Raw genomic sequence first — 24,892 nt, 5'->3', positions numbered from 1 at the left:
TTCCATTTATAGTGTGCGCTTGGGATGCAGTCATAGCTACCACTCATACCCCTTGAACTACCTACCAGTCCTACCTGATTAAATAAGTGTTTTCGAATCATTGTCTATTAGACACAAAGCAGGAGAGCACTTGACTGAATCAGTGTACACAGAGAAGCGGTAAGAAATAAGCCCTTTATCCAATGGTTTTACACCTCACAGTATTACACTGTATCACAGTATTACACTGGCTGGCGGAGTACAGGGATTTTTCTGATATTGAAATCATTCCTTGAGCATATAAAAATTCACTGAATAACAGTAACGAGTAAAAACAACATGGCTATATACAGTAACGAGGTGATGTGCAGGGCTACGAGGTAGTTGAGGTAGCTACAGTGCATTCGGAAAGTATTCAGACCCCTTCACTTTTTTTCACATTTTGCTACGTTACAGCCTTTAAATGGGTGTCCTGACTCTGAGGTCATTACAGATCCCATGGCACTTATCGTAAGAGTAGGGGTGTTAACCCCGGTGTCCTGGCTAAATTCCCAATCTGGCCCTCATACCATCACAGCCACCTAATAATCCCCAGTTTACAATTGGCTCATTCATCCCCCTCTCCCCTGTAACTATTCCCCAGGTCGTTGCCGTAAATGAGAATGTGTTCTCAGTCAACTTATCTGGTAAAATAACACATAAATAAATAAAAAATGAATTCTAAAACGGATTAAATTGTTTTTTCCCCCTCTTCAATCTACACACAATGCCCCATAATGACAAAGCAAAAACAGGTTTACATTATTTTGCAAATGTATTAAAATTAAAAAACTGAAATACCACATTAACATAAGTATTCAGATCGTTTACTCTGTACTTTGTTGAAGCACCTTTGGCAGCGATTAGAGCATCGAGTCTTCTTGGGTATGACACTACAAGCGTGGCACACTTGTATTAGGTAAGTTTCTCACATTCTTCTCTGCAGGTTCAGGTTCAAGTCCGGGCTTTGGCTGGGCCACTCAAGGACATTCAGAGACTTGTCCCGAAGCCACTCCTGCGTTGTCTTGGCTGTATGCTTAGGGTTGTTGTCCTGTTGGAAGATGAACCGTCACCCCAATCTGAGGTCATGAGCGCTCTGGAGCAGGTTTTCATCAAGGATCTGTCTGTACTTTGCTCTGTTCATCTTTCCCTCAAAGTCGCCTAGTCTCTCCATCCCTGCCACTGAAAAACATCCCCACAGCATGATGCAACACTACCATGCTTCACCGTAGGGATGGTGATGAGCGGTGCCTGGTTTCCATCTGACGTGGCACTTGGCATACAGGCCAAAGAGTTCAATCTTGGTTTCATCAAAACAGAGAATCTTGTTTCTCATGGTCAGAGTCCTTTAGGTGCCTTTTGGCAAACTCCAAGCGGGCTGTCATGTGCCTTTTACTGAGGGGTGGCTTCCGTTTGGCCACTCCACCATAAAGGCCCAATTGGTGGAGTGCTACAGAGATGGTTGTCCTTCTGGAAGCTTCTCCCATCTCCAAAGAGGAACTCTGGAGCTCTGTTACGAGTAACAATCAGGTTCACGATTTGTTTAACACTTTTTTGGTTACAACATGATTCCATGTGTAATTTCATAGTTTATGTCTTCACTATTATTCTACAATGTAGAAAATAGTAAAAATAAAGAAAAATCCTTGAATGAGTAGGTGTTCTAAAACTTTGACCGGTAGTGTAGACAGGTGAGTGCCTTTCCAAATCATGTCCAATCAATTAAAATTACCACAGGTGGACTCCAATCAAGTTGTAGAAACATCAAGGATGATCAATGGAAACAGGATGCACCTGAGCTCAATTTTGAGTCTCATGGCAAAGGGTCTGAATACTTATGCAAATAAGGTTACAACATTTTTTTTTCTCGCTTTGTCATTATGGGGTATTGTGTGTAGATTGATGAGAAAAATATATAACATTTTAGAATAAGGCTGTAACGTAACAAAATGTGGGAAAAAGTCAAGGGGTCAGAATACTTTCTGAAGATTTCCCTTTACTGTAACTAAGGGGGCTAGACCAAACCCTGAAACAGCCCCAGGCCATTATTCCTCCTCCACCAAACTTTACAGTTGGCACTACGCATTCAGGCAGGTAGCGTTCTCCTGGCATCCGCAAAACCCAGATTTGTTTGTCGGACTGCCAGATGGTGAAGCGTGATTCATCGCTCCAGAGAATGCATTTCCACTGCTCCAGAGTCCAATGGCGGCAAGCTTTATGCAACTCCAGCCGACACTTGGCATTGCACATGGTGATCTTAGGCTTGTGTGCGGCTGCTCAGCCATGAAAACCCATTTCATGAAGCTTCTGACGAACACTTCTTGTGCGGACGTTGCTTCCAGAGGCAGTTTGAAACTCGTTAGTGAGTGTTGCAACTGAGGACAGACAATTTTTACGCCCTACAGCACTCAACGGTCCCGTTCTGTGAGCTTGTGTGGCCTACCATTTCGCGGCTGAGCCGTTGTTGCTCCTAGACATTTCCACTTCACAGTAACAGCACTTACAGTTGACCAGGGCAGCTCTAGCAGGGCAGACATTTCACGAACTGACTTGTTGGAAAGGTGTCATCCTATGATGGTTCCACGTTGAAAGTCACTGAGCTCTTCAGTAAGGCCATTCTACCGCCAACATTTGTCTATGGAGATTGCATGGCTGTGTACTCGATTTGTACCTGAAATGACAAATTCACTAATTTGAAGGGGTGTCCACATACTTTTGTATATATAGTGTGTGTGTGTTGGGTTGTCAGTGTATGTGTGTGGGTAGAGTCTAGAGGGTGTGGATAGAGTCAGCACAAGACAGTTAGTTAAAAGAAAAAGGGTAAATGCAGGTATTCCGGGTAGCAATTTGATTAGCTATTTAGCAGCCTTGTTTAGCAGTCTTATGGCGTGGGGGTAGAAGCGGTTCAGGGTCCTGTTAGTTCCAGACTGGTACTGCTTGCCGTGCGGTAGCATTGAGAACAGTCCATGGCTTGGGTGGCTGGAGTCTGACAATATTTTGGGCCTTCCTCAGACACCCCCTGGTATAGATGTCCTGGAAGGCAGGGTGCTCGGCAGTTGCCGTACCAAGCGGCAATGCAGCCAGTCAAGACACTATCAATGGTGTAGCTGAAGAACTTTGAGGATCTGAGAGAGCCCGTGCCTAATCTTTCCAGCCTCCTGATCGTCCAAAATGTTCACATTTTGACTAATTCTTCCAGGAGTCTTGATCATCCAGGTGCTTTTTGGCAAAACTTAAGTCAACTTTTTGGACGACATGGGTCACGTTATGTCTGGTGAAAACCAAATACTCCATCCCACAGTAAGAACATCATAACAACGGTCAAGCGTGGTGGTGGTAGTAGTGTGATGGATTGTGGATGCTTTGCTGCCTCAGGACCAGGATGACTTGCTGTCATTGAAGGAACCATGAATTCTGTTCTGTATTAGAAAGTTTTAACGGAGAATGTCAGGCAATTCGTACGTGAGTTGAAGCACAGCTGGGTCATGCTGCAAGACAAAGATCCAGAACACACAAGCAAGTCTACATGAGAATGGCTGAAAACAAACAAAATGTAAATTTCTGGAATGGCTTAGTCAAAGTCTAGATCCGATTGAGATGTGGCAGGATCTGAAACAAGCAGTTCATGCTCAAAAACCCACAAATGTTGCTGAGTTAAAGCAGTTCTGCATGGAAGAGTGGGGTGTTAAGAGACTGATCATCAATTACAGGAAGCATTTGGTTGCAGTCAATGCAGCTTAAGGTGGCACAACCAGTTAGAGTGTAAAGGGGTAATTACTTTTTCACGCAGGGGCATTGGGTGTTGCATACGTTTGTTAATTACAGTGCCTTCAGAAAGTATTCACTTTCTTTTTCCACATTTTGCTGTGTCCTAGCCTGAATTTAAGATCTATTAAATTAATATTTTGTCACTGGACTACACACAACAGCCCATAATGTCAGTGGAATTGTGTTTTTTGACATTTTTACTAATGAATTAAAAATGAAAAGCTAAAATTTCTTAAATGGGTTGAATACTTATTGACAAGGCCAGCCTGAATAAGTTCAGGAGTAAAAATGTGCTTAACAAGTTACATGGACTCTGTGAGCAATAATAGTGTTTAACATGATTTTAGAATGACTACCTCATCTCTGTACCCCACACATACAGATAATTGTAAGGTCCCTCAGTCGAGCAGTGAATTTCAAACACAGATTCAACCACAAAGACCAGGGATGTTTTTGAACGCCTCACAAATAAGTGCACCTATTTCGTAGATGGGTACAAAAAAGCAGACATTGAATATCCCTTTGAGCAAGGTGAAGTTATTAATAACACTTTGATGGTGCACCCAGTCACTACAAAGATACAGGCGTCCTTCCTAACTCAGTTGCCGGAAAGGAAGGAAAGCGCCTCAGGGTTCTCACCCTGAGGTCAATGTTGACTTTAAAACAGTTAGAGTTTAATGGCTGTGATAGGAGAAAACTAAGGATGGATCAGCAACATTGTAGTTTCTCCACAACACTAACCTAAATGACAGAGTGAAAAGAAGGACACCTGTACAAAATTGTATTTCTTACAAAACATGCATACTGTTTGCAATAAGGCACTTAAAACTGCAAAGAATTTGGGAAAGAAATGTACTTTATGCCCTGAACACAAAGTGTTATGTTTGGGGCAAATCCAACACAGCACATCACTGAGTACCACTCTTCATATTTCCAAGCATGGTTGCGGCTGCATCATGTTGGGGGTATGCTCGTCATCGGCAAGGACTAGGCAGTGTTTTGGGGGAAAAAAGAAAAGCAATAAAGCGAAGCACAGGCAAAATCCTAGAGGAAAACCTGGTTTAGTCTGCTTTCCAACAGACACTGGGAAACAAATTTCACCTCTCAGCAGGACAATAACCTAAAACACAAAGCCAAATATACATTGGAGTTGCTAATCGAGTTACAGTTTTGACTTAAATCAACTACCAATGATCAACTTGACAGAGGTGGAAGAATTAATAACATGTGCAAATATTGTACAATCCAGGTTTGCAAAGCTCTTAGGGAGACTTACCCAGAAAGACTCACAGCTGTAAATCGCTACCATAGGGGAGTCTAACATGTATTGACTCAGGGGTGTGAATACTTATGTGAATGAAACATTTCTGTATATCATTTTCAATAAAACTTGCAAAAATGTTTTCACTTTGTCATTATGGTGTATTGTGTGTAGATGATTAAATACATTTTGTTTCTCACCCCTTTTAGAATTCAAGCTGTAACAACAAGAATGTGGAATAAGTCAAGGGGTATGAATACTTTCTAAAGGCACTATAAATAAATGAAATAAGTATCAACATTTTGTGTTATTTTCTCAATCGGTTTTACTTTATTAAATTGTAGGTTTTGGTTGAAGATCTGATCACATTCAGTGTCAGAAAAATGCAAAAATTTAGAAAATTAGAAATAGGGCAACAACTTTCACGGCAGTGTACCCTGTTTTTATAGTGAGAGGTGAAATAGATGGTTGAATGTATAGCCACCCATTTTGATAGTGAATCTGCATAGCTAAGTCTCTATCAGTTGTATAGTGTGAGGCTGGCTAGGGGGTATAGCTACTATACCTGTCTGCTTAGTGGGCATCTGCCGGGGCACGAACTCAGGGCAGTGGATGAGCTGGGTCAGGTCCACCTGGTTGTGGGCCGGTCCCATGGACAGGCCAGGAAGTGGCCACTTCTCCGGCTCCACCTTCCGACGGATCTTCATGTCAATTATTTCCACCTCTTTGCTGTCCTTCAAAGACTACGGGTAGAATTTTAAAAAGTGTTGAGGGTATGAAACAATGAAATAGTATGCAACTGTCAAAATAAATAAAACACTTGAGTAAATGAGGTATATAAAGTATATTGAAAGCAGGTGGTTCCACACAGGTGTTGTTCCAGAGTTCATTAAGCAATTAACATCCCATCATCAAATCAAGCTTTATTTACGGTGCCTTTGGAAAGTATTCAGACCTCGACATTTTCCCACATTGTTACGTTACAGCCTTATTATAAAATTGATCAAACACACAATACGCCATAATGACAAAGCGAAAATACGTTTGAATAAATTTTGCAAATGTATTACACAAAAACTGAAATATCACATTTATATAAGTATTCAGACCCTTTACTCAGTACTTTGTTGAAGCAGTCTTCGTGGATATATCTTCTTGGGTATGACGCTACAGGCTTGGCACATCTGTATTTGGGGAGTTTATCCCATTCTTCTCCGCAGATCCTCTCAAGTTCTGTCATGTTGGATGGGGAGCGTTACTGCACAGCTATTTTCAGGTCTCTCCAGAGATGTTCGATCGAGTTCAAATATGGAATCTGGCTGGGCCACTCAAGGACATTCAGAGACTTGTCCTGAAGCCTCTCCTGCGTTGTCTTGGCTGTGTGATTAGGGTCATTGTCCTGTTGGAAGGTGAACCTTTGCCCCAGTCTGAGGTCCTGAGCGCTCTGGTACAGGTTTTCATCAAGGATCTCGCTGTGATTTGCTCTGTTCATCTTTGCCTTGATCCTGACTAGTCTCCCAGTCCCTGCCACTGAAAAACATCCCCACAGCATGATGCTGCCACCACCATGCTTCACCCTAGGGATGGTACCAGGTTTCCTCCACACATGACGGTTGGCATTCAGGCCAAAGAGTAAAATCTTGGGTTCATCAGATAAGAGAATCTTGTTTCTCATGGTCAGAGTCCTTTAGGTGCCTTTTGACAAACTCCAAGCAGGCTGTCTTGTGCCTTTTACTGAGTGGCTTCTGTCTGGCCACCCTACCAGAAAGGCCTGAACTCTAGAGGTCTGTCAGAGTGACCATCGGGTTCTTGGCCACCTCTCTGACCAAGGCGACTCTCCCCCGATTGCTCAGTTTGGCCGGGCAGCCAACTCTAGGAAGGGCCTTGGTGGTTCAAAACCTTTTCCATTTAAGAGCGATGGAGGCCACTGTGTTCTTTGGGACCTTCAATGCTGCAGATATTTTTTGGTACCTTTCCCCAGATCTGTGCCTCTCCACAATCCTGTCTCGGAGCTCTATGTACAATTCCTTCGACATCTTAGTTTGGTTTTTGCTCTGACATGCACTGTCAACTTTGGGACCTTATTTAGACAGGTGTGTGCCTTTCCAAATCATCTCCAATCAATTGAATTTACCACAGGTGGACTCCAATCATGTATAAACATCAAGGATGATCAATGGAAACAGGATGAACCGGAGTTCAATTTCGAGTCTCAAAGCAAAAGGGTCTGAATAGTTATGTAAATAAGGTAATTCTGTTTATAATTTTTCATACATTTGCAAAAATTTCAAAAAACGGTTTTCGCTTTGTCATTATGGGGTATTGTGTGTAAATTGTTGAGGAAATGTTTTTATTTAATCCATGTTAGAATAAGGCAGTAACGTATCAAAATGTGGATAAAGTCAAAGGGTCTGAATACTTTCCGAAGGCACTGTATACAGTACATTTCAGACATGGCTGCAACACATTGTGCTTCACAGAAAAAAGTAACAAATGTTTAAAAAAAAACTGAAATATTTACTAGAGGAGATATATATATATTAAATCACAATAAAATCAGACTAAAAAGCACCCTAAGGAAAAGCAGTGTTAAAAAGGTGCGTTTTAAGATCTTTTAATTATGTCCACCGTTTCGGCCCCCCTCAGGTTCTCTGGCAGGGTATTCCAGAGGCTGGGGGCATAATAACTAAAGGCTGCCTCTCCATGCCTCTTGGTCCTAGGCTCTGGGATAGTTAAAAGGCCAGTGCCAGAGGACCTGAGGGACCTACTGGGTACATAAATAAATAGCATGTCTGACATGTATTGGCGTGCACAATTGTGGATTGATTTAAAAACCAATAGAAGAATATTTAAATGAATTCTAAAACTCACAGGCAGCCAGTGCAGCCAGACTTTAAAACCGGTGTAATGTGTGCTCTATGTCTGGTCTTGGTCAGTACCTGTGCTGCAGCATTCTGTTTTGCAGTTGACCAATGGCTTTCTTGGGTAGATCAGACAGGAGAGCATTACAGAAGTCAAGCCTGCTTGTAATAAAAGCCTGGATGAGTCTATCAGCACCCTGGCAATGTTCCTCGGGTGGTAAAAAGCTATGTTGGTCACATTCCAATGTGTGATTCAAAACTGAGTTCAGAATCTAAAATTACACCTAGGTTTTTTTTTTAACCAGGTGTTTTGGCTTTATTACCAGTGAATTCAAATGTGAGGCTAGATTCTCTCTCTGTGCTTTGGCTCCAACAATAAGTACCTCGGTCTTGTCTTGATTTAGCTGGATGAAGTTGTGAGCCATCCAATATTTAAATCATTAATACTGTGTAATTTATCTGTGGAGCTAAAATCCTCTGGTGACACAGAAATGTGAAGTTGTGTATCGCCTGTGTAGGAGTGAAAATTAACTTCTGTGCTTTCTGATAACGCTGCCAAGGGGTAACAGAAACTGAACAGTAACACACAAAATCGAATCTTGTGGAACGCCACATCAAATCTATTTTCTCTGAGTTGTCCACAAATGGTGACAAAACTCTTGACCGGTTAAATAGGTCCTAAACCAATTTAGAACTGGAATGGAGAGGCCAACCTACCTCTCCAGAAGGACATCATGGTCAACAGTGTCGAATACAGCACTTAAATCCAAGAGTACAAGGACAGAGACCTGATTGGCATCTGTGTTGGCTCCAAGATAATTTATCAGTTTAACTAAGACTGTCTCTGTGCTGCTAAGAGTTGAATAATCTAGATTACTTTTCTTCAGAAGGTGTTTCACCATAGCAGTATTTAGTGCAGAGGGGAAAGTGCCTGTGAACAGGGAGTGATTAACAATAGCTTGCACTTCTTCAGATGTGCCATTAAAAACTGTTTTGAAGAAGGTGGTAGGGCATGGGATCAAGAAGGCAGGTGGAAGGCTTACATTTGTGATATCAATTTCCTGAGAATGTCTGTGTCAACCAGGGAAAATATAAATCCATATGCCTTTTCATAGTAGGCTAGGGCACAAAATGCTCATCAGGTTTTGCTTGACTGATAGCCAGCCTAATGATTGTTATCTGCCGCAAAGACATTACATTTAGACAAAGCAACATCAACAAGAAGATATGTCAATAGAAAGCTCCTTTGTAATAACCAGGTCCAGAGTATGGCCGAGGTTACGGGCAGGCTCAGTAACATGTTGAATAAAGTCCATAGAGCTCAAAAGATTCATAAATGCATTGGCCTCAGAGTCAGTCTGTCAACAGTAATATATCTCAAGGACAATAAACAAAAGTTCAGAGAAATGAGTAAAGAAAGTGGGGCAGTGCTTTGGTGGCCTATACAGGGTTATAGCCAGCACTGGTGGCTGATACTTTAAAATTATAGCATGATGCTCAAAAGATCAAGTCGACAAACAAATTGTCCTCACAGTTGAGAGCATTAGTAAAAAGAGGCTGTCCCCCCTCCCTTTTCCGATAGAGTATGAAAAGCTGTTGTCGGGGCAGAGGCTGTAATACGAGCGACACTATAATCTGAAGACAGTCATGTTTCAGTGAGAAATGCAAAAAAAACTGGGTCATTCACGAGAAAGAGCAATCACTAGTAAAACCAAACATTTAAAAGCGACATTCAATGAGTGTGGGCCACTCTGCCCCTGGGGCATCAGCCTTGAGGTAACGAGAGGAATAACCAAATTATTAACATTAAAAATCTGGTTTTCTGACAGGCTCCAATGTATCAGAATGGTAGGAGAAGACATTTTGTATAAACTCACTAGAAGACACAGTTAGTGGAAGGAACATCAATTCAGTTACTCAAAATAACCATAGTGCCATTTCTAAGTGAGTTGATGTGCTTTCCAAGTCCTGTGTTGCTTATAGTGAGGACTGGAGAACTACCAGACCCTGTCCATCAGTTTCTAAAACAGTTCATAAAGTTGCTGGAAATAATCCTGGAACCCCTGTGGTTAGGGTGAATCCCGTCTTTTAAAAAAAGTGCTTGTTGCACCCACAGCAAATCAAAAGTTGTCACAGAAGAGGCATTCCTTTCTTTGCAAAGTTACATCAGATTCTCATTTCGGGCAACGAGTCGGCTAAAAACTTTCCAAACCCCTTCGATAGCACGGAGGGGGCCAGAGATAATTATTCACTTCCCTGTGCTCGCGAGGGTGTTCACTTTTTTTTTGTCCTCCCTAAGTTCCTCAGATCGCCTAAAGCGGAGGTCATTAAAACATTTGAGTGACGATGGTGTCAATATTGGAGTAGTTTGTCAGAACCATGGACAGGAGGTAGTTGATATCATGATACGGGCTCCTGGGTGACAGTGGACCTTGGTCGTTCCACAGAATGCAGCAAATCTCGCTGTTGAGCTGCCCACAATGATGGTGCTCGTGATGGAATCCGATCGGGAAGGAAGCGAGGGAGTGGGATGGGACTGACTCAGGCAGGGCGGATGGAGGCTTCAAGTCAGGCTAACTTGACTCTTCGCACCAGTCGATGGCATCGGAAACCCCAGAAAGGTGGAGGATGGCACGAGACCGTTCCGTCTTGATTCAGCGACCTGCTGAACTGTGTGGGGTGACCATGGGTGTGGGTGACACTGGGCGGCCGCAGGTTTTTGGTATATTCCCAGGATCCGTGCTGACTCCCGGGGCTGTTAGGTCCGTCTCAAAGCTGTTTGATAGCTGGATCAGATCTTCTCGGATAGATGAAGGGTGGCCAGACTGCCTTCCCGATCTCATACGCCTTGTGAGTGTCCAGTCTCCCATGGGCCGCGGAGTTGAGCTGAACATCTGTCTGTTGGATTGGGACAGATCAACGCCGCTTGACTCATCAACAGCTTTGCTATAGGAGGCATTTAAAACTGAGATTGGGTTTGCCTAGACTAAAGCAAGATCGGTGTACTTAGAAAGCAGGTCATCCTTTTCTCGCAGTCGAGCTTGCAGCCGGAGGGTCTCTTCCCTAAGCTGCTTGATGGTGGTGCATTAAGGGCAGAGGAATCCCTCTCCATTTCTCAGTTTAGGGTCATGTATAAAAATGCCCAGTTGCCCATTATTTTGGCTACCATGGCTAAAAGAAGAAATCTCAGTGACTTTCAAAGAGGGGTGTCAAAGGAACATATGGGGTTTAAAGTGTGTGGCAGGTAGCCTTGCGGTTAGGAGCATTGCCTTTCAACACAATACCCCACAATGATAAAGCATAAACAGGTTTTAGTAATTTTTCAAATCTACAAAAAATAAAAAAGTATCTTATTTACATAAGTATTCAGACAATTTGCTATGACACTCGAAATTGAGCTCAGCTGCATCCTGTTTCCATTGATCATCTTTGAAATGATTCTTGATTAGATGTAACTTCATTAGAGTCCACCTGTGGTAAATTCCATGGATTGCACATGATTTGATAAGCACACACCTGTCTAAATAAGGTCCCATAGTTGACAGTGCACGCAAGAGCAAAAATCAAGCCATGAGGTTGAAGGAATTGTTCGTAGAGCTCTGAGACAGGAATGTGTCGAGGCACAGATCTGGGAAGGGTACCAAAAACATCTGCAGTATTGAAGGTCCAAGAACACAGTGGTCCATCATTCTTAAATGGAGGAAGTTTGGAACCAACAAGACTCTTCCTAGAGCTGGCCGCCCGGCCAAACTGAGCAATTGGGGGAGAAGGGTCTTGGTCTGGGAGGTGACCAAGAACCCAATGGTCACTGACAGAGCTCCAGAGTTCCTCTGTGGAGATGGGAGAACTTTCCAGAAGGACAACCATCTCTGCAGGACTCCACCAATCAAGCCTTTCTGGGAGTGGCCAGATGGAAGCCACTCCTCAGTAAAAGGCACATGACAGCCCGCTAAGAGTTGCCAAAAGGTACCTAACGGACTCTCAGACCACGAGAAACAAGATTCTCTGGTCTGATGAACCCAAGATTGAACTCTTTGGCCTGAATGCCAAGCGTCACGTCTGGAGGAAACCTGGCACCATCCCTACGGTGAAGAATGGTGGTAGTCATGCCATAGAAATGTTTTTCAGCAGCAGGGACTGGGAGACAAGTCAAGATCGAGGGAAAGATGAACGGAGAAAAGTAGAGCGAGATCCTTGATGAAAACCTGCTCCAGAGTTGAGGTCGACCGATTAATCAGAATGGCCGATTAATTAGGGTCAATTTCAAGTTTTCATAACAATCGGAAATCGGTATTTTTGGACGCCGATTTGGCCAATTTATATATATATTTTTTTACCTTTATTTAACTAGGCAAGTCAGTTAAAAACACATTCTTATTTTCAATGACGGCCCAGGAACGGTGGGTTAACTGCCTTGTTCAGGGGCAGAACGACAGATTTTTACCTTGTCAGCTCGGGGATTCAATCTTGCAACCTTACGGTTAACTACTCCAACGCTCTAACCACCTGCTTTACATTGCACTCCACGAGGAGCCTGCCTGTTACGCGAATGCAGTAAGAAGCCAAGGTAAGTTGCTAGCTAGCATTAAACTTATCTTATAAAAAAACAATCAATCATAATCACTAGTTAACTACACATGGTTGATGATATTACTAGTTTATCTAGCCTGTCCTGCGTTGCATATAATCGCTTAGGTACACGTTGCTCCAACCATAAACATCAATGCCTTTCTTAAAATCAATACACAAGTATATATTTTTAAACCTGCATATTTAGTAAATATTGCCTGCTAACATGAATTTCTTTTAACTAGGGAAAATGTGTCACTTCTCTTGCAAACAGAGTCAGGGTATATGCAGCAGTTTGGGCCACCTGGCTCGTTGCGAACTGTGAAGACTATTTCTTCCTAAGAAAGACAGCCGACTTCGCCAAACGGTGGATGATTTAACAAAAGTGCATTTGCGAAAAAAGCACAATCGTTGCACGACTGTACCTAACCATAAACATCAATGCCTTTCTTAAAATCAATACACAGAAGTATATATTTTTAAACCTGCATATTTAGCTAAAAGAAATCCAGGTTAGCAGGCAATATTAACCAGGTGAAATGGTGTCATTTTGCGTTCATTGCACGCAGAGTCAGGGTATATGCAACAGTTTGGGCCGCCTGGCTCGTTGCGAACTAATTTGCCAGAAATTTACGTAATTATGACATAACATTGAAGGTTGTGCAATGTAACAGGAATATTTAGAATTAGGGATGCCATCCGTTAGATAAAATATGGAACGGTTACGTATTTCACTGACAGGAAAAACGTTTTGTTTTCGAGATGATAGTTTCCGGATTCGACCATATTAATGACCTAAGGCTAGTATTTCTGTGTGTTATTATGTTATAATTAAGTCTATGATTTGATAGAGCAGTCTGACTGAGCGATGGTAGGCAGCAGCAGGCTCGTAAGCATTCATTCAAAACAGCACTTTCGTGCGTTTTGCCAGCAGCCCTTCGCAATGCATTGCGCTGTTTATGACTTCAAGCCTATCAACTCCCAAGATGAGGCTGGTGTAACCGATGTGAAATGGCTAGCTAGTAAGCCGGGTGCGCGCTAATACTGTTTCGAACGACACTCGCTCCGAGACTTGGAGTAGTTTTTCCTCTTGCTCTACATGGGTAAAGCTGCTTCGAGGGTGGCTGTTGTCGATGTGTTCCTGGTTCGAGCCCAGGTAGGAGCGAGGAGAGGGACGGAAGCTATACTGTTACACTGGCAATACTAAAAGTGCCTATAAGAACATCCAATAGTCAAAGGTATATGAAATACAAATCGTATAGAGAGAAATAGTCCTACAACCTAAAACTTCTTACCTGGGAATATTGAAGACTCATGTTAAAAGGAACCACCAGCGTTCATATTTTCTCATGTTCTGAGCAAGGAACTTAAACGTTAGCACATAATGCGCTTTTACTTTCTTCTCCAACACTTTGTTTTTGCATTATTTAAACCAAATTGAACATGTTTCATTATTTATTTCAGGCTAAATTGATTTTATTGAGGTATTATATTAAGTTAAAATAAGTGTTCATTCAGTAATGTTGTAATTGTCATTATTAGAAAAAATAATAATAAAACAATTATAATAATAATAATAAATAAATAAATATATATATATATATATATATATATAAAATTATTATTAAAAAAAGTATTTTTATATATTTAAATAATAATAAATAAATAAAAATTGGGCGATTAATCGGTATCCGTTTTTTTGGGGTCCTCCAATAATCGGTATCGGCGGTGAAAAATCATAATCGGTCGACCTCTGCTCAGGACCTCAGACAGGGGCAAAGGTTCACCTTCCAAAAGGACAACGATTCTAAGCACACAGCCAAGACAATGCAGGAGTGGCTTTGGGACAAGTCTCTTAATGTCCTTAAGTGGACCAGCCAGACCCCGGACTTGAACCCGATCGAACATCTCTGGAGAGACCTGAAAATAGCTCCCCAAATACATGTGTGCCAAGCTTGTAGCATCATACCCAAGAAGAATCGAGTCTGTAATCGCTGCCAAAGGTGCTTCAACAAAGCACTGAGTAAAGGGTCTGATTACTTATGTAAATGTGATATTTTTTGCTTTATCATTATGGGGTATTGTGTGTAGATTGATGAGGAAAAAATACAATTGAATCAAATTAAGAATACTGCTGTAAAATAACAAAATGTGGAAAAAGTCAAGGAGTCTGAACTTTCCTAATGCACTATCCATCCATCCATCTAGTACCAGTCAAACATTTGGACACACCTACTCATTCAAGGGGTTACTTCATTTTTTAAAACTATTTTCTACATTGTAGAATAACAGTGAGGACATCAAAACTATGACATAACACATATGGAATCATGTAGTAACCAAAAAGTGTTAAACAAATCAAAATATATTTTATATTTGAGGTTCTTCAAAGTAGCCACCCTTTGCCTTGATGACAGCTTTGCACACTTGGCCTTCTTTCAACCAGCTTCATGAGGTAGTGTAGTGGATGTATCAGAATTAGTTGGGTAACATAGATGATTAAGATGTTTTATTAGTATAATATGCTTATGTGAGATACTTGTCATTAGAAAGTATCCTTTCAGTTGCACGTTTCCCTTAGCTGGGGCTCAGTTACTGGGGGCTCAGTCACTGGGGGCCCAGAGAGACTTGTCTTTTATATGTGAATGTGTCTTTACCTATTCTTAAACCATGTGAAGGGATGGCGTGATTAATGGGGAACCAATGACTTGTCTCCACAATGTCTGTGAGCAAGTCACTCCCTCCTTTTCTTTATTGTGGGAGGTTTATGGCAGTGTCTGGGACCATTGTATGTCCTCTCTTAGACCTCGCACTTATCCTGTGAGGCTCAGTGAGCCTGTCCAGGAGTGGGGTCAAGAGGGGGTTTGCTTGAGATGGGAGTATCTAGAGTTGACAATTGATATATGCCATTGGATGAAATGGTGTTTTTGTTCTATGAAGTACCAGGGACGAGATTAGAACCTCGTCATTAGGGATCAAACTGAACGATAATTTATAGCGAATGCGATCTAGATACTCCTCTCTAAAGTAAACAGTCTTTCTTTGTGAACCGTTCCTAACTATCTGTGGTTTGTCATGTCAAAAGGGGGTGGATATTTGGGTATAAAATATCTCAGTAGCCATTGTGTTGGAACCTTCCTGGTTCATTCGAGAGTGCATTATTGAAGGTCAAGTGCTTTTGCAAAAGTATCTTAAGTATTAAAGATGTAGTTTAACTCAGACTGGTGTGTTTGTAACTCTCCTCATTTGGTAATGCAGAAATTAACCACCACAGTAGTCACCTGGAATGCATTTCAATTAGACAGGTGTGCCTTGTTAAAAGTTAATTTGTAGAATTTATTTATTTCCTTAATGCGTTTGAGCCAATCAGTTGTGTTGTGACAAGGTAGGGGTGGTATACAGAAGATAGACCTATTGGGTAAAAGACCAAGAACATATTATGAAAAGAACAGCTCAAATAAGCAAAGAGAAACGACAGTCCATCATTAGTTTAAGACATGAAGGTCAGTCAATACGGAACATTTCAAAAACTTTGAAACTTTCTTCAAGTGCAGTCACAAAAACCATCAAGCGCTATGATGAAACTGTCTCTCATGAGGACCACCACAGGAAAGGAAGACCCAGAGTTACCTCTGCTGCAGAAGTTCATTAGAGTTACCAGCCTCAGAAATTGCAGCTGGTGACTGTCGGTGATTCAAGGCACTCTTAACCAGCATGGCTACCACAGAATTCTGCAGCGATACGCCCTCCCATCTTGTTTGCGCTTAGTTGGACAATCATTTGTTTTTCAATAGGACAATGACCCAACATACCTCCAGGCTGTGCAAGGGCTATTTGACAAAGAAGTAGAGTGATGGAGTGCTGCATCAGATGACCTGGCCCCCACAATCACCCGACCTCAATCCAATTGAGATGGTTTGGGATGAGTTGGACCGCAGAGTGAAGGAAAAGCCTGGCTCGTAGTCAGCGTTCCAATTCATCCGAAAGGTGTTTGATGGGGTTGAGATCAGGGCTCTGTGCAGGCCAGTCAATTCTTCCACACAGATCTCGAAAAAAACATTTCTGTATGGACCTCATTTTGCGCACGGGGGTAGTGTCATACTGAAAGGGCCTTCAACAAGCTGTTGACAGAAAGTTTGAAGCTCAGAATCGTATAGAATGTCATTGTATGCTGTAGCATTAAGATTTCCCTTCACTGGAACTAAGGGACCTAGCCCGAACCATGAAAAACAGCCCCAGACCATTATTTCTCCTCCACCAAACTTTACAGTTGTCACTATGCATTGGGGCAGGTAGTGTTCTCCTGGCATCCGTTAAACCCAGATTGGTCCGTTGGACTGCCAGAAGGGGAAGCGTGATTCACCACTCCAGAGAACGAATTTCCGCTGCTCCCGAGTCCAATGGCAGCAAAAGTTACACCACTCCAGCTGACACTTCGCATTGTGATCTTAGGCTTGTGGGTGGCTGCTCAACAATGGAAAAACATTTCATTTCTTCAGTAAGGCCATTAAACTGCCAATGTTTGTCTGTCTATCAAGATTGCATGTCTGTGTGATCGATTGGATACAACTGTCAGCAACGGGTATGGCTGATATAGCCAAATCATCAAATTTTAAGAGGTGTCCACATACTTTTGTAGATTGATAGATATTAAACATCAACGTTTAAAGAGAGATCAGTCCTATTTAGTACGGTCTGCAGAAACTGGTTTTTACAAGTCAAAGCTCGATGAAAAGCCATGAATTACCTACAAATTATACAGCTGATGAGGCATAGAAACGTATTTAGTTATTTATGGGACTAAAGCCATCTGGCTATATAAACATGTAAATAAGGAACATAGTGTACCTCTATAATGAGGTTGACGTCAGTGGTGAGGGCCTGCACCCTGTGGAAGCTGGCAATCAGACCAAGTGACAGGAAGCCCTCCTGGTCCATCTTCCTGCGCAGGAAGAAATCCCGCTCCAGGTTGTCAAGGCTGAAGTAGTACTCACTACGGAGAGATGCGAAAGTTCAAAAACAAGGAGGATCAAGGTACTCTTCCTATAATTAAAACGCCTTTATTATGAAGCCATGTTCAACTGAAGAAAAACTTTCAGCAAAGCCCTTGTCAGGGAATACAATGATATAATGTGGGAAAAGTTGAGACTAAATATACAGCTCAAAAAAATAAAGGGAACACTTAAACAACACATCCTAGATCTGAATGAAATAAATAATCTTATTAAATACTTTTTTCTTTACATAGTTGAATGTGCTGACAACAAAAATCACAAAAATAATCAATGGAAATCCAATTTATCAACCCATGGCGGTCTGGATTTGGAGTCACACTCAAAATTAAAGTGGAAAACCACACTACAGGCTGATCCAACTTTGATGTAATGTCCTTAAAACAAGTCAAAATGAGGCTCAGTAGTGTGTGTGGCCTCCACGTGCCTGTATGACCTCCCTACAACGCCTGGGCATGCTCCTGATGAGGTGGTGGATGGTCTCCTGAGGGATCTCCTCCCAGACCTGGACTAAAGCATCCGCCAACTCCTGGACAGTCTGTGGTGCAACGTGGCGTTGGTGGATGGAGCGAGACATGATGTCCCAGATGTGCTCAATTGGATTCAGGTCTGGGGAACGGGCGGGCCAGTCCATAGCATCAATGCCTTCCTCTTGCAGGAACTGCTGACACACTCCAGCCACATGAGGTCTAGCATTGTCTTGCATTAGGAGAAACCCAGGGCCAACCGCACCAGCATATGGTCTCACAAGGGGTCTGAGGATCTCATCTCGGTACCTAATGGCAGTCAGGCTACCTACCACATGGAGGGCTGTGCGGCCCCCCAAAGAAATGCCACCCCACACCATGACTGACCCACCGCCAAACCGGTCATGCTGGAGGATGTTGCAGGCAGCTGAACGTTCTCCACGGCGTCGCCAGACTGTCACGTCTTTCACGTGCTCAGTGTGAACCTGCTTTCATCTGTGAAGAGCACAGGGCGCCAGTGGCGAATTTGCCAATCTTGGTGTTCTCTGGCAAATGCCAAACGTCCTGCACAGTGTTGGGCTGTAAGCACAACCCCCTCCTGTGGACGTCGGGCCCTCATACCACCCTCATGGAGTCTGTTTCTGACCGTTTGAGCAGACACATGCACATTTGTGGCCTGCTGGAGGTCATTTTGCAGGTCTATGGCAGTGCTCCTCCTGTTCCTCCTTGCACAAAGGCGGAGGTAGCGGTCCTGCTGCTGGGTTGTTGCCCTCCTACGGCCTCCTCCACGTCTCCTGATGTACTGGCCTGTCTCCTGGTTGCGCCTCCATGTTCTGGACACTACGCTGACAGACACAGCAAACCTTCTTGCCACAGCTCGCATTGATGTGCCATCCTGGATGAGCTGCACTACCTGAGCCACTTGTGTGGGTTGTAGACTCCGTCTCATGCTACCACTAGAGTGAAAGCACCGCCAGCATTCAAAAGTCACCAAAACATCAGCCAGGACGCATAGGAACTGAGAAGTGGTCTGTGGTCCCCACCTGCAGAACCACTCCTTTATTGGGGGTGTCTTGCTAATTGCCTATAATTTCCACCTGTTGTCTATTCCATTTGCACAACAGCATGTGAAATTTATTGTCAATCAGTGTTGCTTCCTAAGTGGACAGTTTGATTTCACAGAAGTGTGATTGACTTGGAGTTACATTGTGTTGTTTAAGTGTTCCCTTTATTTTTTTGAGCAGTGCATTTGCCTACGTTCAGTTTTGTTTGAGTTGGAGATAAACGTAATTTCAATTGTCATCAGTTGTTTAGGAGATGGAATTTGATAATGGAAATAGTATAAGCCTATAAGCCACATTGATTCAGATTCCATGTTATATTCTGGGGCCACCCATATGAGAAAGTATGCCTGCATGTTTAAGTCGGTTTGGATAAAAGTGTCTGCTAAATGGCATATATTATATTACACTATTCCAAGGCTGAAAAACAGTCATATCTGCTTCCTCTTGAAACATTGACCTGTAAAGCGTAGTAACCAATGGTAGTACATTTAAAGCAAAGTAACCAACGGTAGGTAGTACTCACATCTGCCTTTTGACATAGTCCTTGAGCAGGCCCTGGTCCACTGTGTACAGGTCATTGCTGCTCATGTTGTTGTAGTAATAGGTGACTGGAGCACCAAACTTCTGTCCGTAGGCGCCGTCCTTCCCGTTGTAGGCCTTGAAGCCATAATGGTAGTCAGAGTGACCTGGTGGGAGTCACAGCAGTTGTAAACCATTACAGGGCCACTGTCACAAGCCTACTACAAGTGAACAACAAGGCTACAAGAGTTCACAACAGCAGGGAGACATTTGCAGCACAGCTGTTGAATCCCGGGAAGGCGCGCAATGATTTACTAAATAGGAGCTAGCTAGGATTTAACATTTGGTGTCCCTCGGGGGGAAATTCTTTTACTTCTGAAAGCAACACTGTGTTCCTGAGAAGAGGGAAGAGTCGGAAAACTCAAAACCGGTGGTTCTCGGCCAAGTGAGAAGGAGAAGAAGGGCAGGTTTCATCACAACAGGGGTTGGGTGGAGGGAGGGAGGGAGGGTGTCACCTTTGCTCCTCTCCCCCTGTTCCACCCCCTTTCTCCTCAAATGAAGGGTGGCAGTGTTTTCCTGTCGGAGGCAGACTCCCATGGCCCAGTCAGAGGTGAGAGAGGAAAGGCTGGTTGCCAAAACCAACAGGCCCAAGCTAGGGACGTAGAATTTTTGAATATCCAAACGGATGTTAGTATTATGAATACTTCTGTGAGTACTACTGCGTCTCCCTCTCAATTCAATTCAATTCAATTCAAGGGGTTTTATGGGCATGGGAAACATATGTTAACATTGCCAAAGCAAGTGAGGTAGATAATATACAAAAGTGAAATGAACAATAAACATTGCACTCACAGAAGTTCCTCTCTCCCTCCGTCTGCTCCCTCCCATCTCACACCGGCCCCTCCACAGCTGCAGCAATAGAGCGCCACCCTCCCTCCCATCTCACACCGGCCCCTCCACAGCTGCAGCAGTAGAGCGCCACCCTCTCTCCCATCTCACACCGGCCCCTCCACAGCTGCAGCAGTAGAGCGCCACCCTCTCTCCCATCTCACACCGGCCCCTCCACAGCTGCAGCAGTAGAGCGCCACCCTCCCTCCCATCTCACACCGGCCCCTCCACAGCTGCAGCAATAGAGCGCCACCCTCCCTCCCATCTCACACCAGCCCCTCCACAGCTGCATCAATAGAACACCCCCCTCTCTCCCTCCCATCTCACACCAGCCCCTCCACAGCTGCAGCAATAGAACACCCCCCTCTCTCCCTCCCATCTCACACCGGCCCCTCCACAGCTGCAGCAATAGAGCGCCACCCTCTCTCCCATCTCACACCGGCCCCTCCACAGCTGCAGAGCGCCACCCTCTCTCACACCGGCCCCTCCACAGCTGCAGAGCGCCACCCTCTCTCACACCAGCCCCTCCACAGCTGCAGCAATAGAGCACCACCCTGCCTCCCATGTCACACCGGCCCCTCCACAGCAATAGAGCACCACCCTCTCTCCCTCCCATCTCACACCGGCCCCTCCACAGCTGCAGCAATAGAACGCCCCCCTCTCTCCCTCCCATCTCACACCGGCCCCTCCACAGCTGCAGCAGTAGAGCGCCACCCTCTCTCCCATCTCACACCGGCCCCTCCACAGCTGCAGAGCGCCACCCTCTCTCACACCGGCCCCTCCACAGCTGCAGCAATAGAGCACCACCCTGCCTCCCATGTCACACCGGCCCCTCCACAGCAATAGAGCGCCACCCTCTCTCCCTCCCATCTCACACCGGCCCCTCCACAGCTGCAGCAATAGAGCGCCACCCTCTCTCCCTCCCATCTCACACCGGCCCCTCCACAGCTGCAGCAATAGAGCGCCACCCTCTCTCCCTCCCATCTCACACCGGCCCCTCCACAGCTGCAGCAATAGAGCGCCACCCTCCCTCCCATCTCACACCGGCCCCTCCACAGCTGCAGCAATAGAGCGCCACCCTCTCTCCCATCTCACACCGGCCCCTCCACAGCTGCAGCAATAGAGCGCCACCCTCTCTCCCATCTCACACCGGCCCCTCCACAGCTGCAGCAATAGAGCGCCACCCTCTCTCCCATCTCACACCGGCCCCTCCACAGCTGCAGCAATAGAGCGCCACCCTCTCTCCCATCTCACACCGGCCCCTCCACAGCTGCAGCAATAGAGCGCCACCCTCTCTCCCATCTCACACCGGCCCCTCCACAGCTGCAGAAATAGAGCGCCACCCTCTCTCCCTCCCATCTCACACTGGCCCCTCCACAGCTGCAGCAATAGAGCGCCACCCTCTCCCTCGCGCAGCAGTGCTCGGGTCACAAACTTAAGCTAATAAACCCCACATGGATTTTGAATAAGCAACACATTTATGATACTACTCCAATAGTGAAATTATTTCAAACCCTAATACCGAGCAGCATGTCTAACCCCACTGCCCTGAGGTATCACAGGTCTTGACACGTCCTAACACACTCTGGTTGTTATTAAATTGCTTTGTTTATACTGTTTCCTTAGTGAGGCCGGATCAGGGTCACACAAGACCAAGGCAAAGCTGTCAGACAGATCATTCCACCATTTCCACATAAGCACAACCACACAGAGCGGAACAAGCAATAGAGCGCAACCACACAAAGAGAGAGAGCTAGTAGAGTGGAGAGCTGGGCTGGGCTTTAAGACATGTGGCGAAGCTCCATTCAACAGTATGGTTCTACAGAGAATCAAATGCGCTCAAACCATCCAGCCCCCCATGTAACAATTCATGATTTTCCACTAAGGGGATTCTGGAAATTTAACCAGTTTATAGACTGACAGCACTAACAAAAACTAAAGAATTCATAACAGATTTGTTCTTGCACAATATAGGTTCAGCATACCCACTTACCCAATTAGATGCCTTTAAGACTGCCTTTAGAGGCCAATGAAATGTTTAATGCTTAAAACAAAACTTCCAGAGAAAAATTAACATTACAAATCAATGATGTGGAAAAGTGTTTTACATGAGTACTGAATAATTTAGAGGCAAAACAAAAATAGTTTGAGAAATGTATTCAGGAGAAATTTGGTTTAATTTATCTAACCTTCAATATATTTAACCTTCATAACAATAATATATTTAACCTTCAATATAGAAACGCATAAAAAAAAGGACATACAGAAAATTGTTACAAACAACGGAGAAACCCTTGTTTCACCTAAGGATATTTTGACTGAAGTAGAATATATATATAAATATATATATATATATATATATATATATATATATATATTTATTAAGTGTATAAAAATTAAGTGTTTCCAACTTAAGAATTTTATGACAGCTTCTTACCTAAGAATTATGTGAAACTATCGACGATACAAAAAAAATAATTAGAGAACAAACTATGGTTAGCAAATGACTACTTTCAGACACAGAAAACCCCAGGCCTTGATGGCACGCCATCAAAGTACAGGTATATCAAACATTTTATGACTCGATGGAAGATCTACTAGCAATCTTTAATTATTCATATACACTACTGTTCAAAAGTTTGGGGTCACTTAGAAATGTCATTGTTTTTGAAAGAAAAGCACATTTTTTGTCCATTAAAATAACATAAAATTGATCAGAAACACAGTGTAGACATTGATGTTGTAAATAACTATTGGAGCTGGAAACTAAAGATTTTTAATGGAATATCGACATAGGCGTACAGAGACCCATTATCAGCAACCATCACTCCTGTGTTCCAACGGATTAGCTAACACAACGTGCCAAGTTTATAATTTTAAAGGCTAATTGATCACTAGAAAACCCTTTCGCAATTATGTTAGCACAGCTGAAAACTGTTGTTCTGATTAAAGAAGCAATAAAACTGGCCTTCAGACTAGTTGAGTATCTGGAGCATCAGCATTTGTGAATTCGATTACAGGCTCAAAATGTCCAGAAACAAATTACTTTCTTCTGAAACTTGTCAGTCTATTTTTGTTCTGAGAAATGAAGGCTATTCCATGCGAGAAATTGCCAAGAAACTGAAGATCTCGTACAACGCTGTGTACAACTCCCTTCACAGAACAGTGCAAACTGGCTCTAACCAGAATAGATTGGAGTGGGAGGCCCCGGTGCACAACTGAGCAAGAGGACAAGTACATTAGAGTGTCTAGTTGGAGAAACAGACGCCTCACAAGTCCTCAACTGGCAGCTTCATTAAATAGTACCCGCAAAAAACTAGTTCTGTCAAGTTGGCTGGATGTCCTTTGGATAGCGGAACATTCTTGATACACGGGAAACGGTTGAGCGTGAAAAACTCAGTGTTGCAGTTCTTGACACACTGAAACCGGTGAGCCTGGCACCTATTACCATACGCCGTTCAAAGCCAGTTCAATATTTTTTCTTGCCCATTCAACCTCAATGGCACACACACACACAATCTGTAGTGGAGGACCTGTTGGACTCTATGTTCTTAGCACTACGTGTTCTCTCCCAGGTGCTTGTAAGGTCACAGATGACACACAGGTAGGATTCCAGTTGAGGTGGTTTAATGACGCTGATTCACATAGAGCAGGAACAGCACAGCGTATGGCTTGACAATTGTGTCAACCAAGAGTGTGTCATTTCTGAAGGACGCACACTGGCCTGGCTAAACAAAGAATGCTAACTAAAAGGTAATCACAGGAGATAGGCTGGATCACTTGCTTGTGTACTTTCTCTAGTTACTTCTTGACTCCACATCACCGGTGGGCGGAGCAACTGCTCTCCTATGATGAACTAATATTTTCTCTCAATAGTCTTTCATTCAGCCGCCCCCAAATTGTGCCGTCAATTTGCACCTGAGAAAGGTTAAGGGTTCTTGGGAGGGGTTAAGGCAGGTGTACTGCCGTCTTCTCTATCCGGGAGAGCTGGGAGGACTACCTACTGGGCAACAGGACAGGTGTATGTTCTGTCCTTGATCCTGACCTCGGCAGACCACTGTAGTGTAGAGTGCGGTCTTAATGGAGCGAATCTCTCTCTCCCAAACTATGAAGTACAGTGCTGCAGGGGGGTTGAAGCAGAAGGCAATCTGTTTTGCAAAATACTCTTGCAGGTTGGGAGACAAATCAGCGAAGGCCTCGTGCAGCTCCTTCTCACCTCCTCGGAAGTTCGTTCCCTGGTCAGATGAATCTTCTAAAGGGCCATCAGAAAGGAGTCTGCATTGATGTTGGTCAAGCGGTCCAAGTATACAACCCTCGTGGGGAGACACTTGAAGATTATCCCCAATCTCCGACACGCCGGCGCAGTTTGACCTTAGAGGGCCGAAGCAGTCCATGCCCGTGGAGTAGAAGGCTGGCTTGAAGAGGTGCAGGCGTGCAACTGGCAGGTCAGCCATCTTGGGGACAG

The 24,892-nt window shown here is 43.9% G+C and overlaps 1 protein-coding gene across 5 annotated transcripts in view; it reads right to left on the bottom strand.

Annotated features, from left to right (window-relative positions):
* The window catches only part of LOC106560735 (La ribonucleoprotein 1, translational regulator), a 116,609-nt gene that overhangs the window by 22,822 nt on the left and 68,895 nt on the right, over nt 1-24,892 (bottom strand). For all 5 annotated transcript variants that reach the window (XM_014123920.3, XM_014123919.3, XM_014123921.3 and 2 more), the window contains 3 exons: nt 19,544-19,706; nt 17,326-17,470; nt 5,613-5,790 (listed from right to left, as the gene is read on the bottom strand). In XM_014123920.3, coding sequence (XP_013979395.2) covers nt 5,613-5,790; nt 17,326-17,470; nt 19,544-19,706 — 486 coding nt within the window. The remainder of the gene's footprint in view (nt 1-5,612; nt 5,791-17,325; nt 17,471-19,543; nt 19,707-24,892) is intronic.

Source organism: Salmo salar, chromosome 10 (assembly GCF_965601325.2).
Source record: "Salmo salar chromosome 10, fSalSal1, whole genome shotgun sequence".
In the NCBI taxonomy this organism is placed as follows: domain Eukaryota; kingdom Metazoa; phylum Chordata; class Actinopteri; order Salmoniformes; family Salmonidae; genus Salmo; species Salmo salar.
The sequence above is the reverse complement of the archived record's forward strand: the minus strand, read 5'-3'. Positions and strand labels throughout refer to the sequence as shown.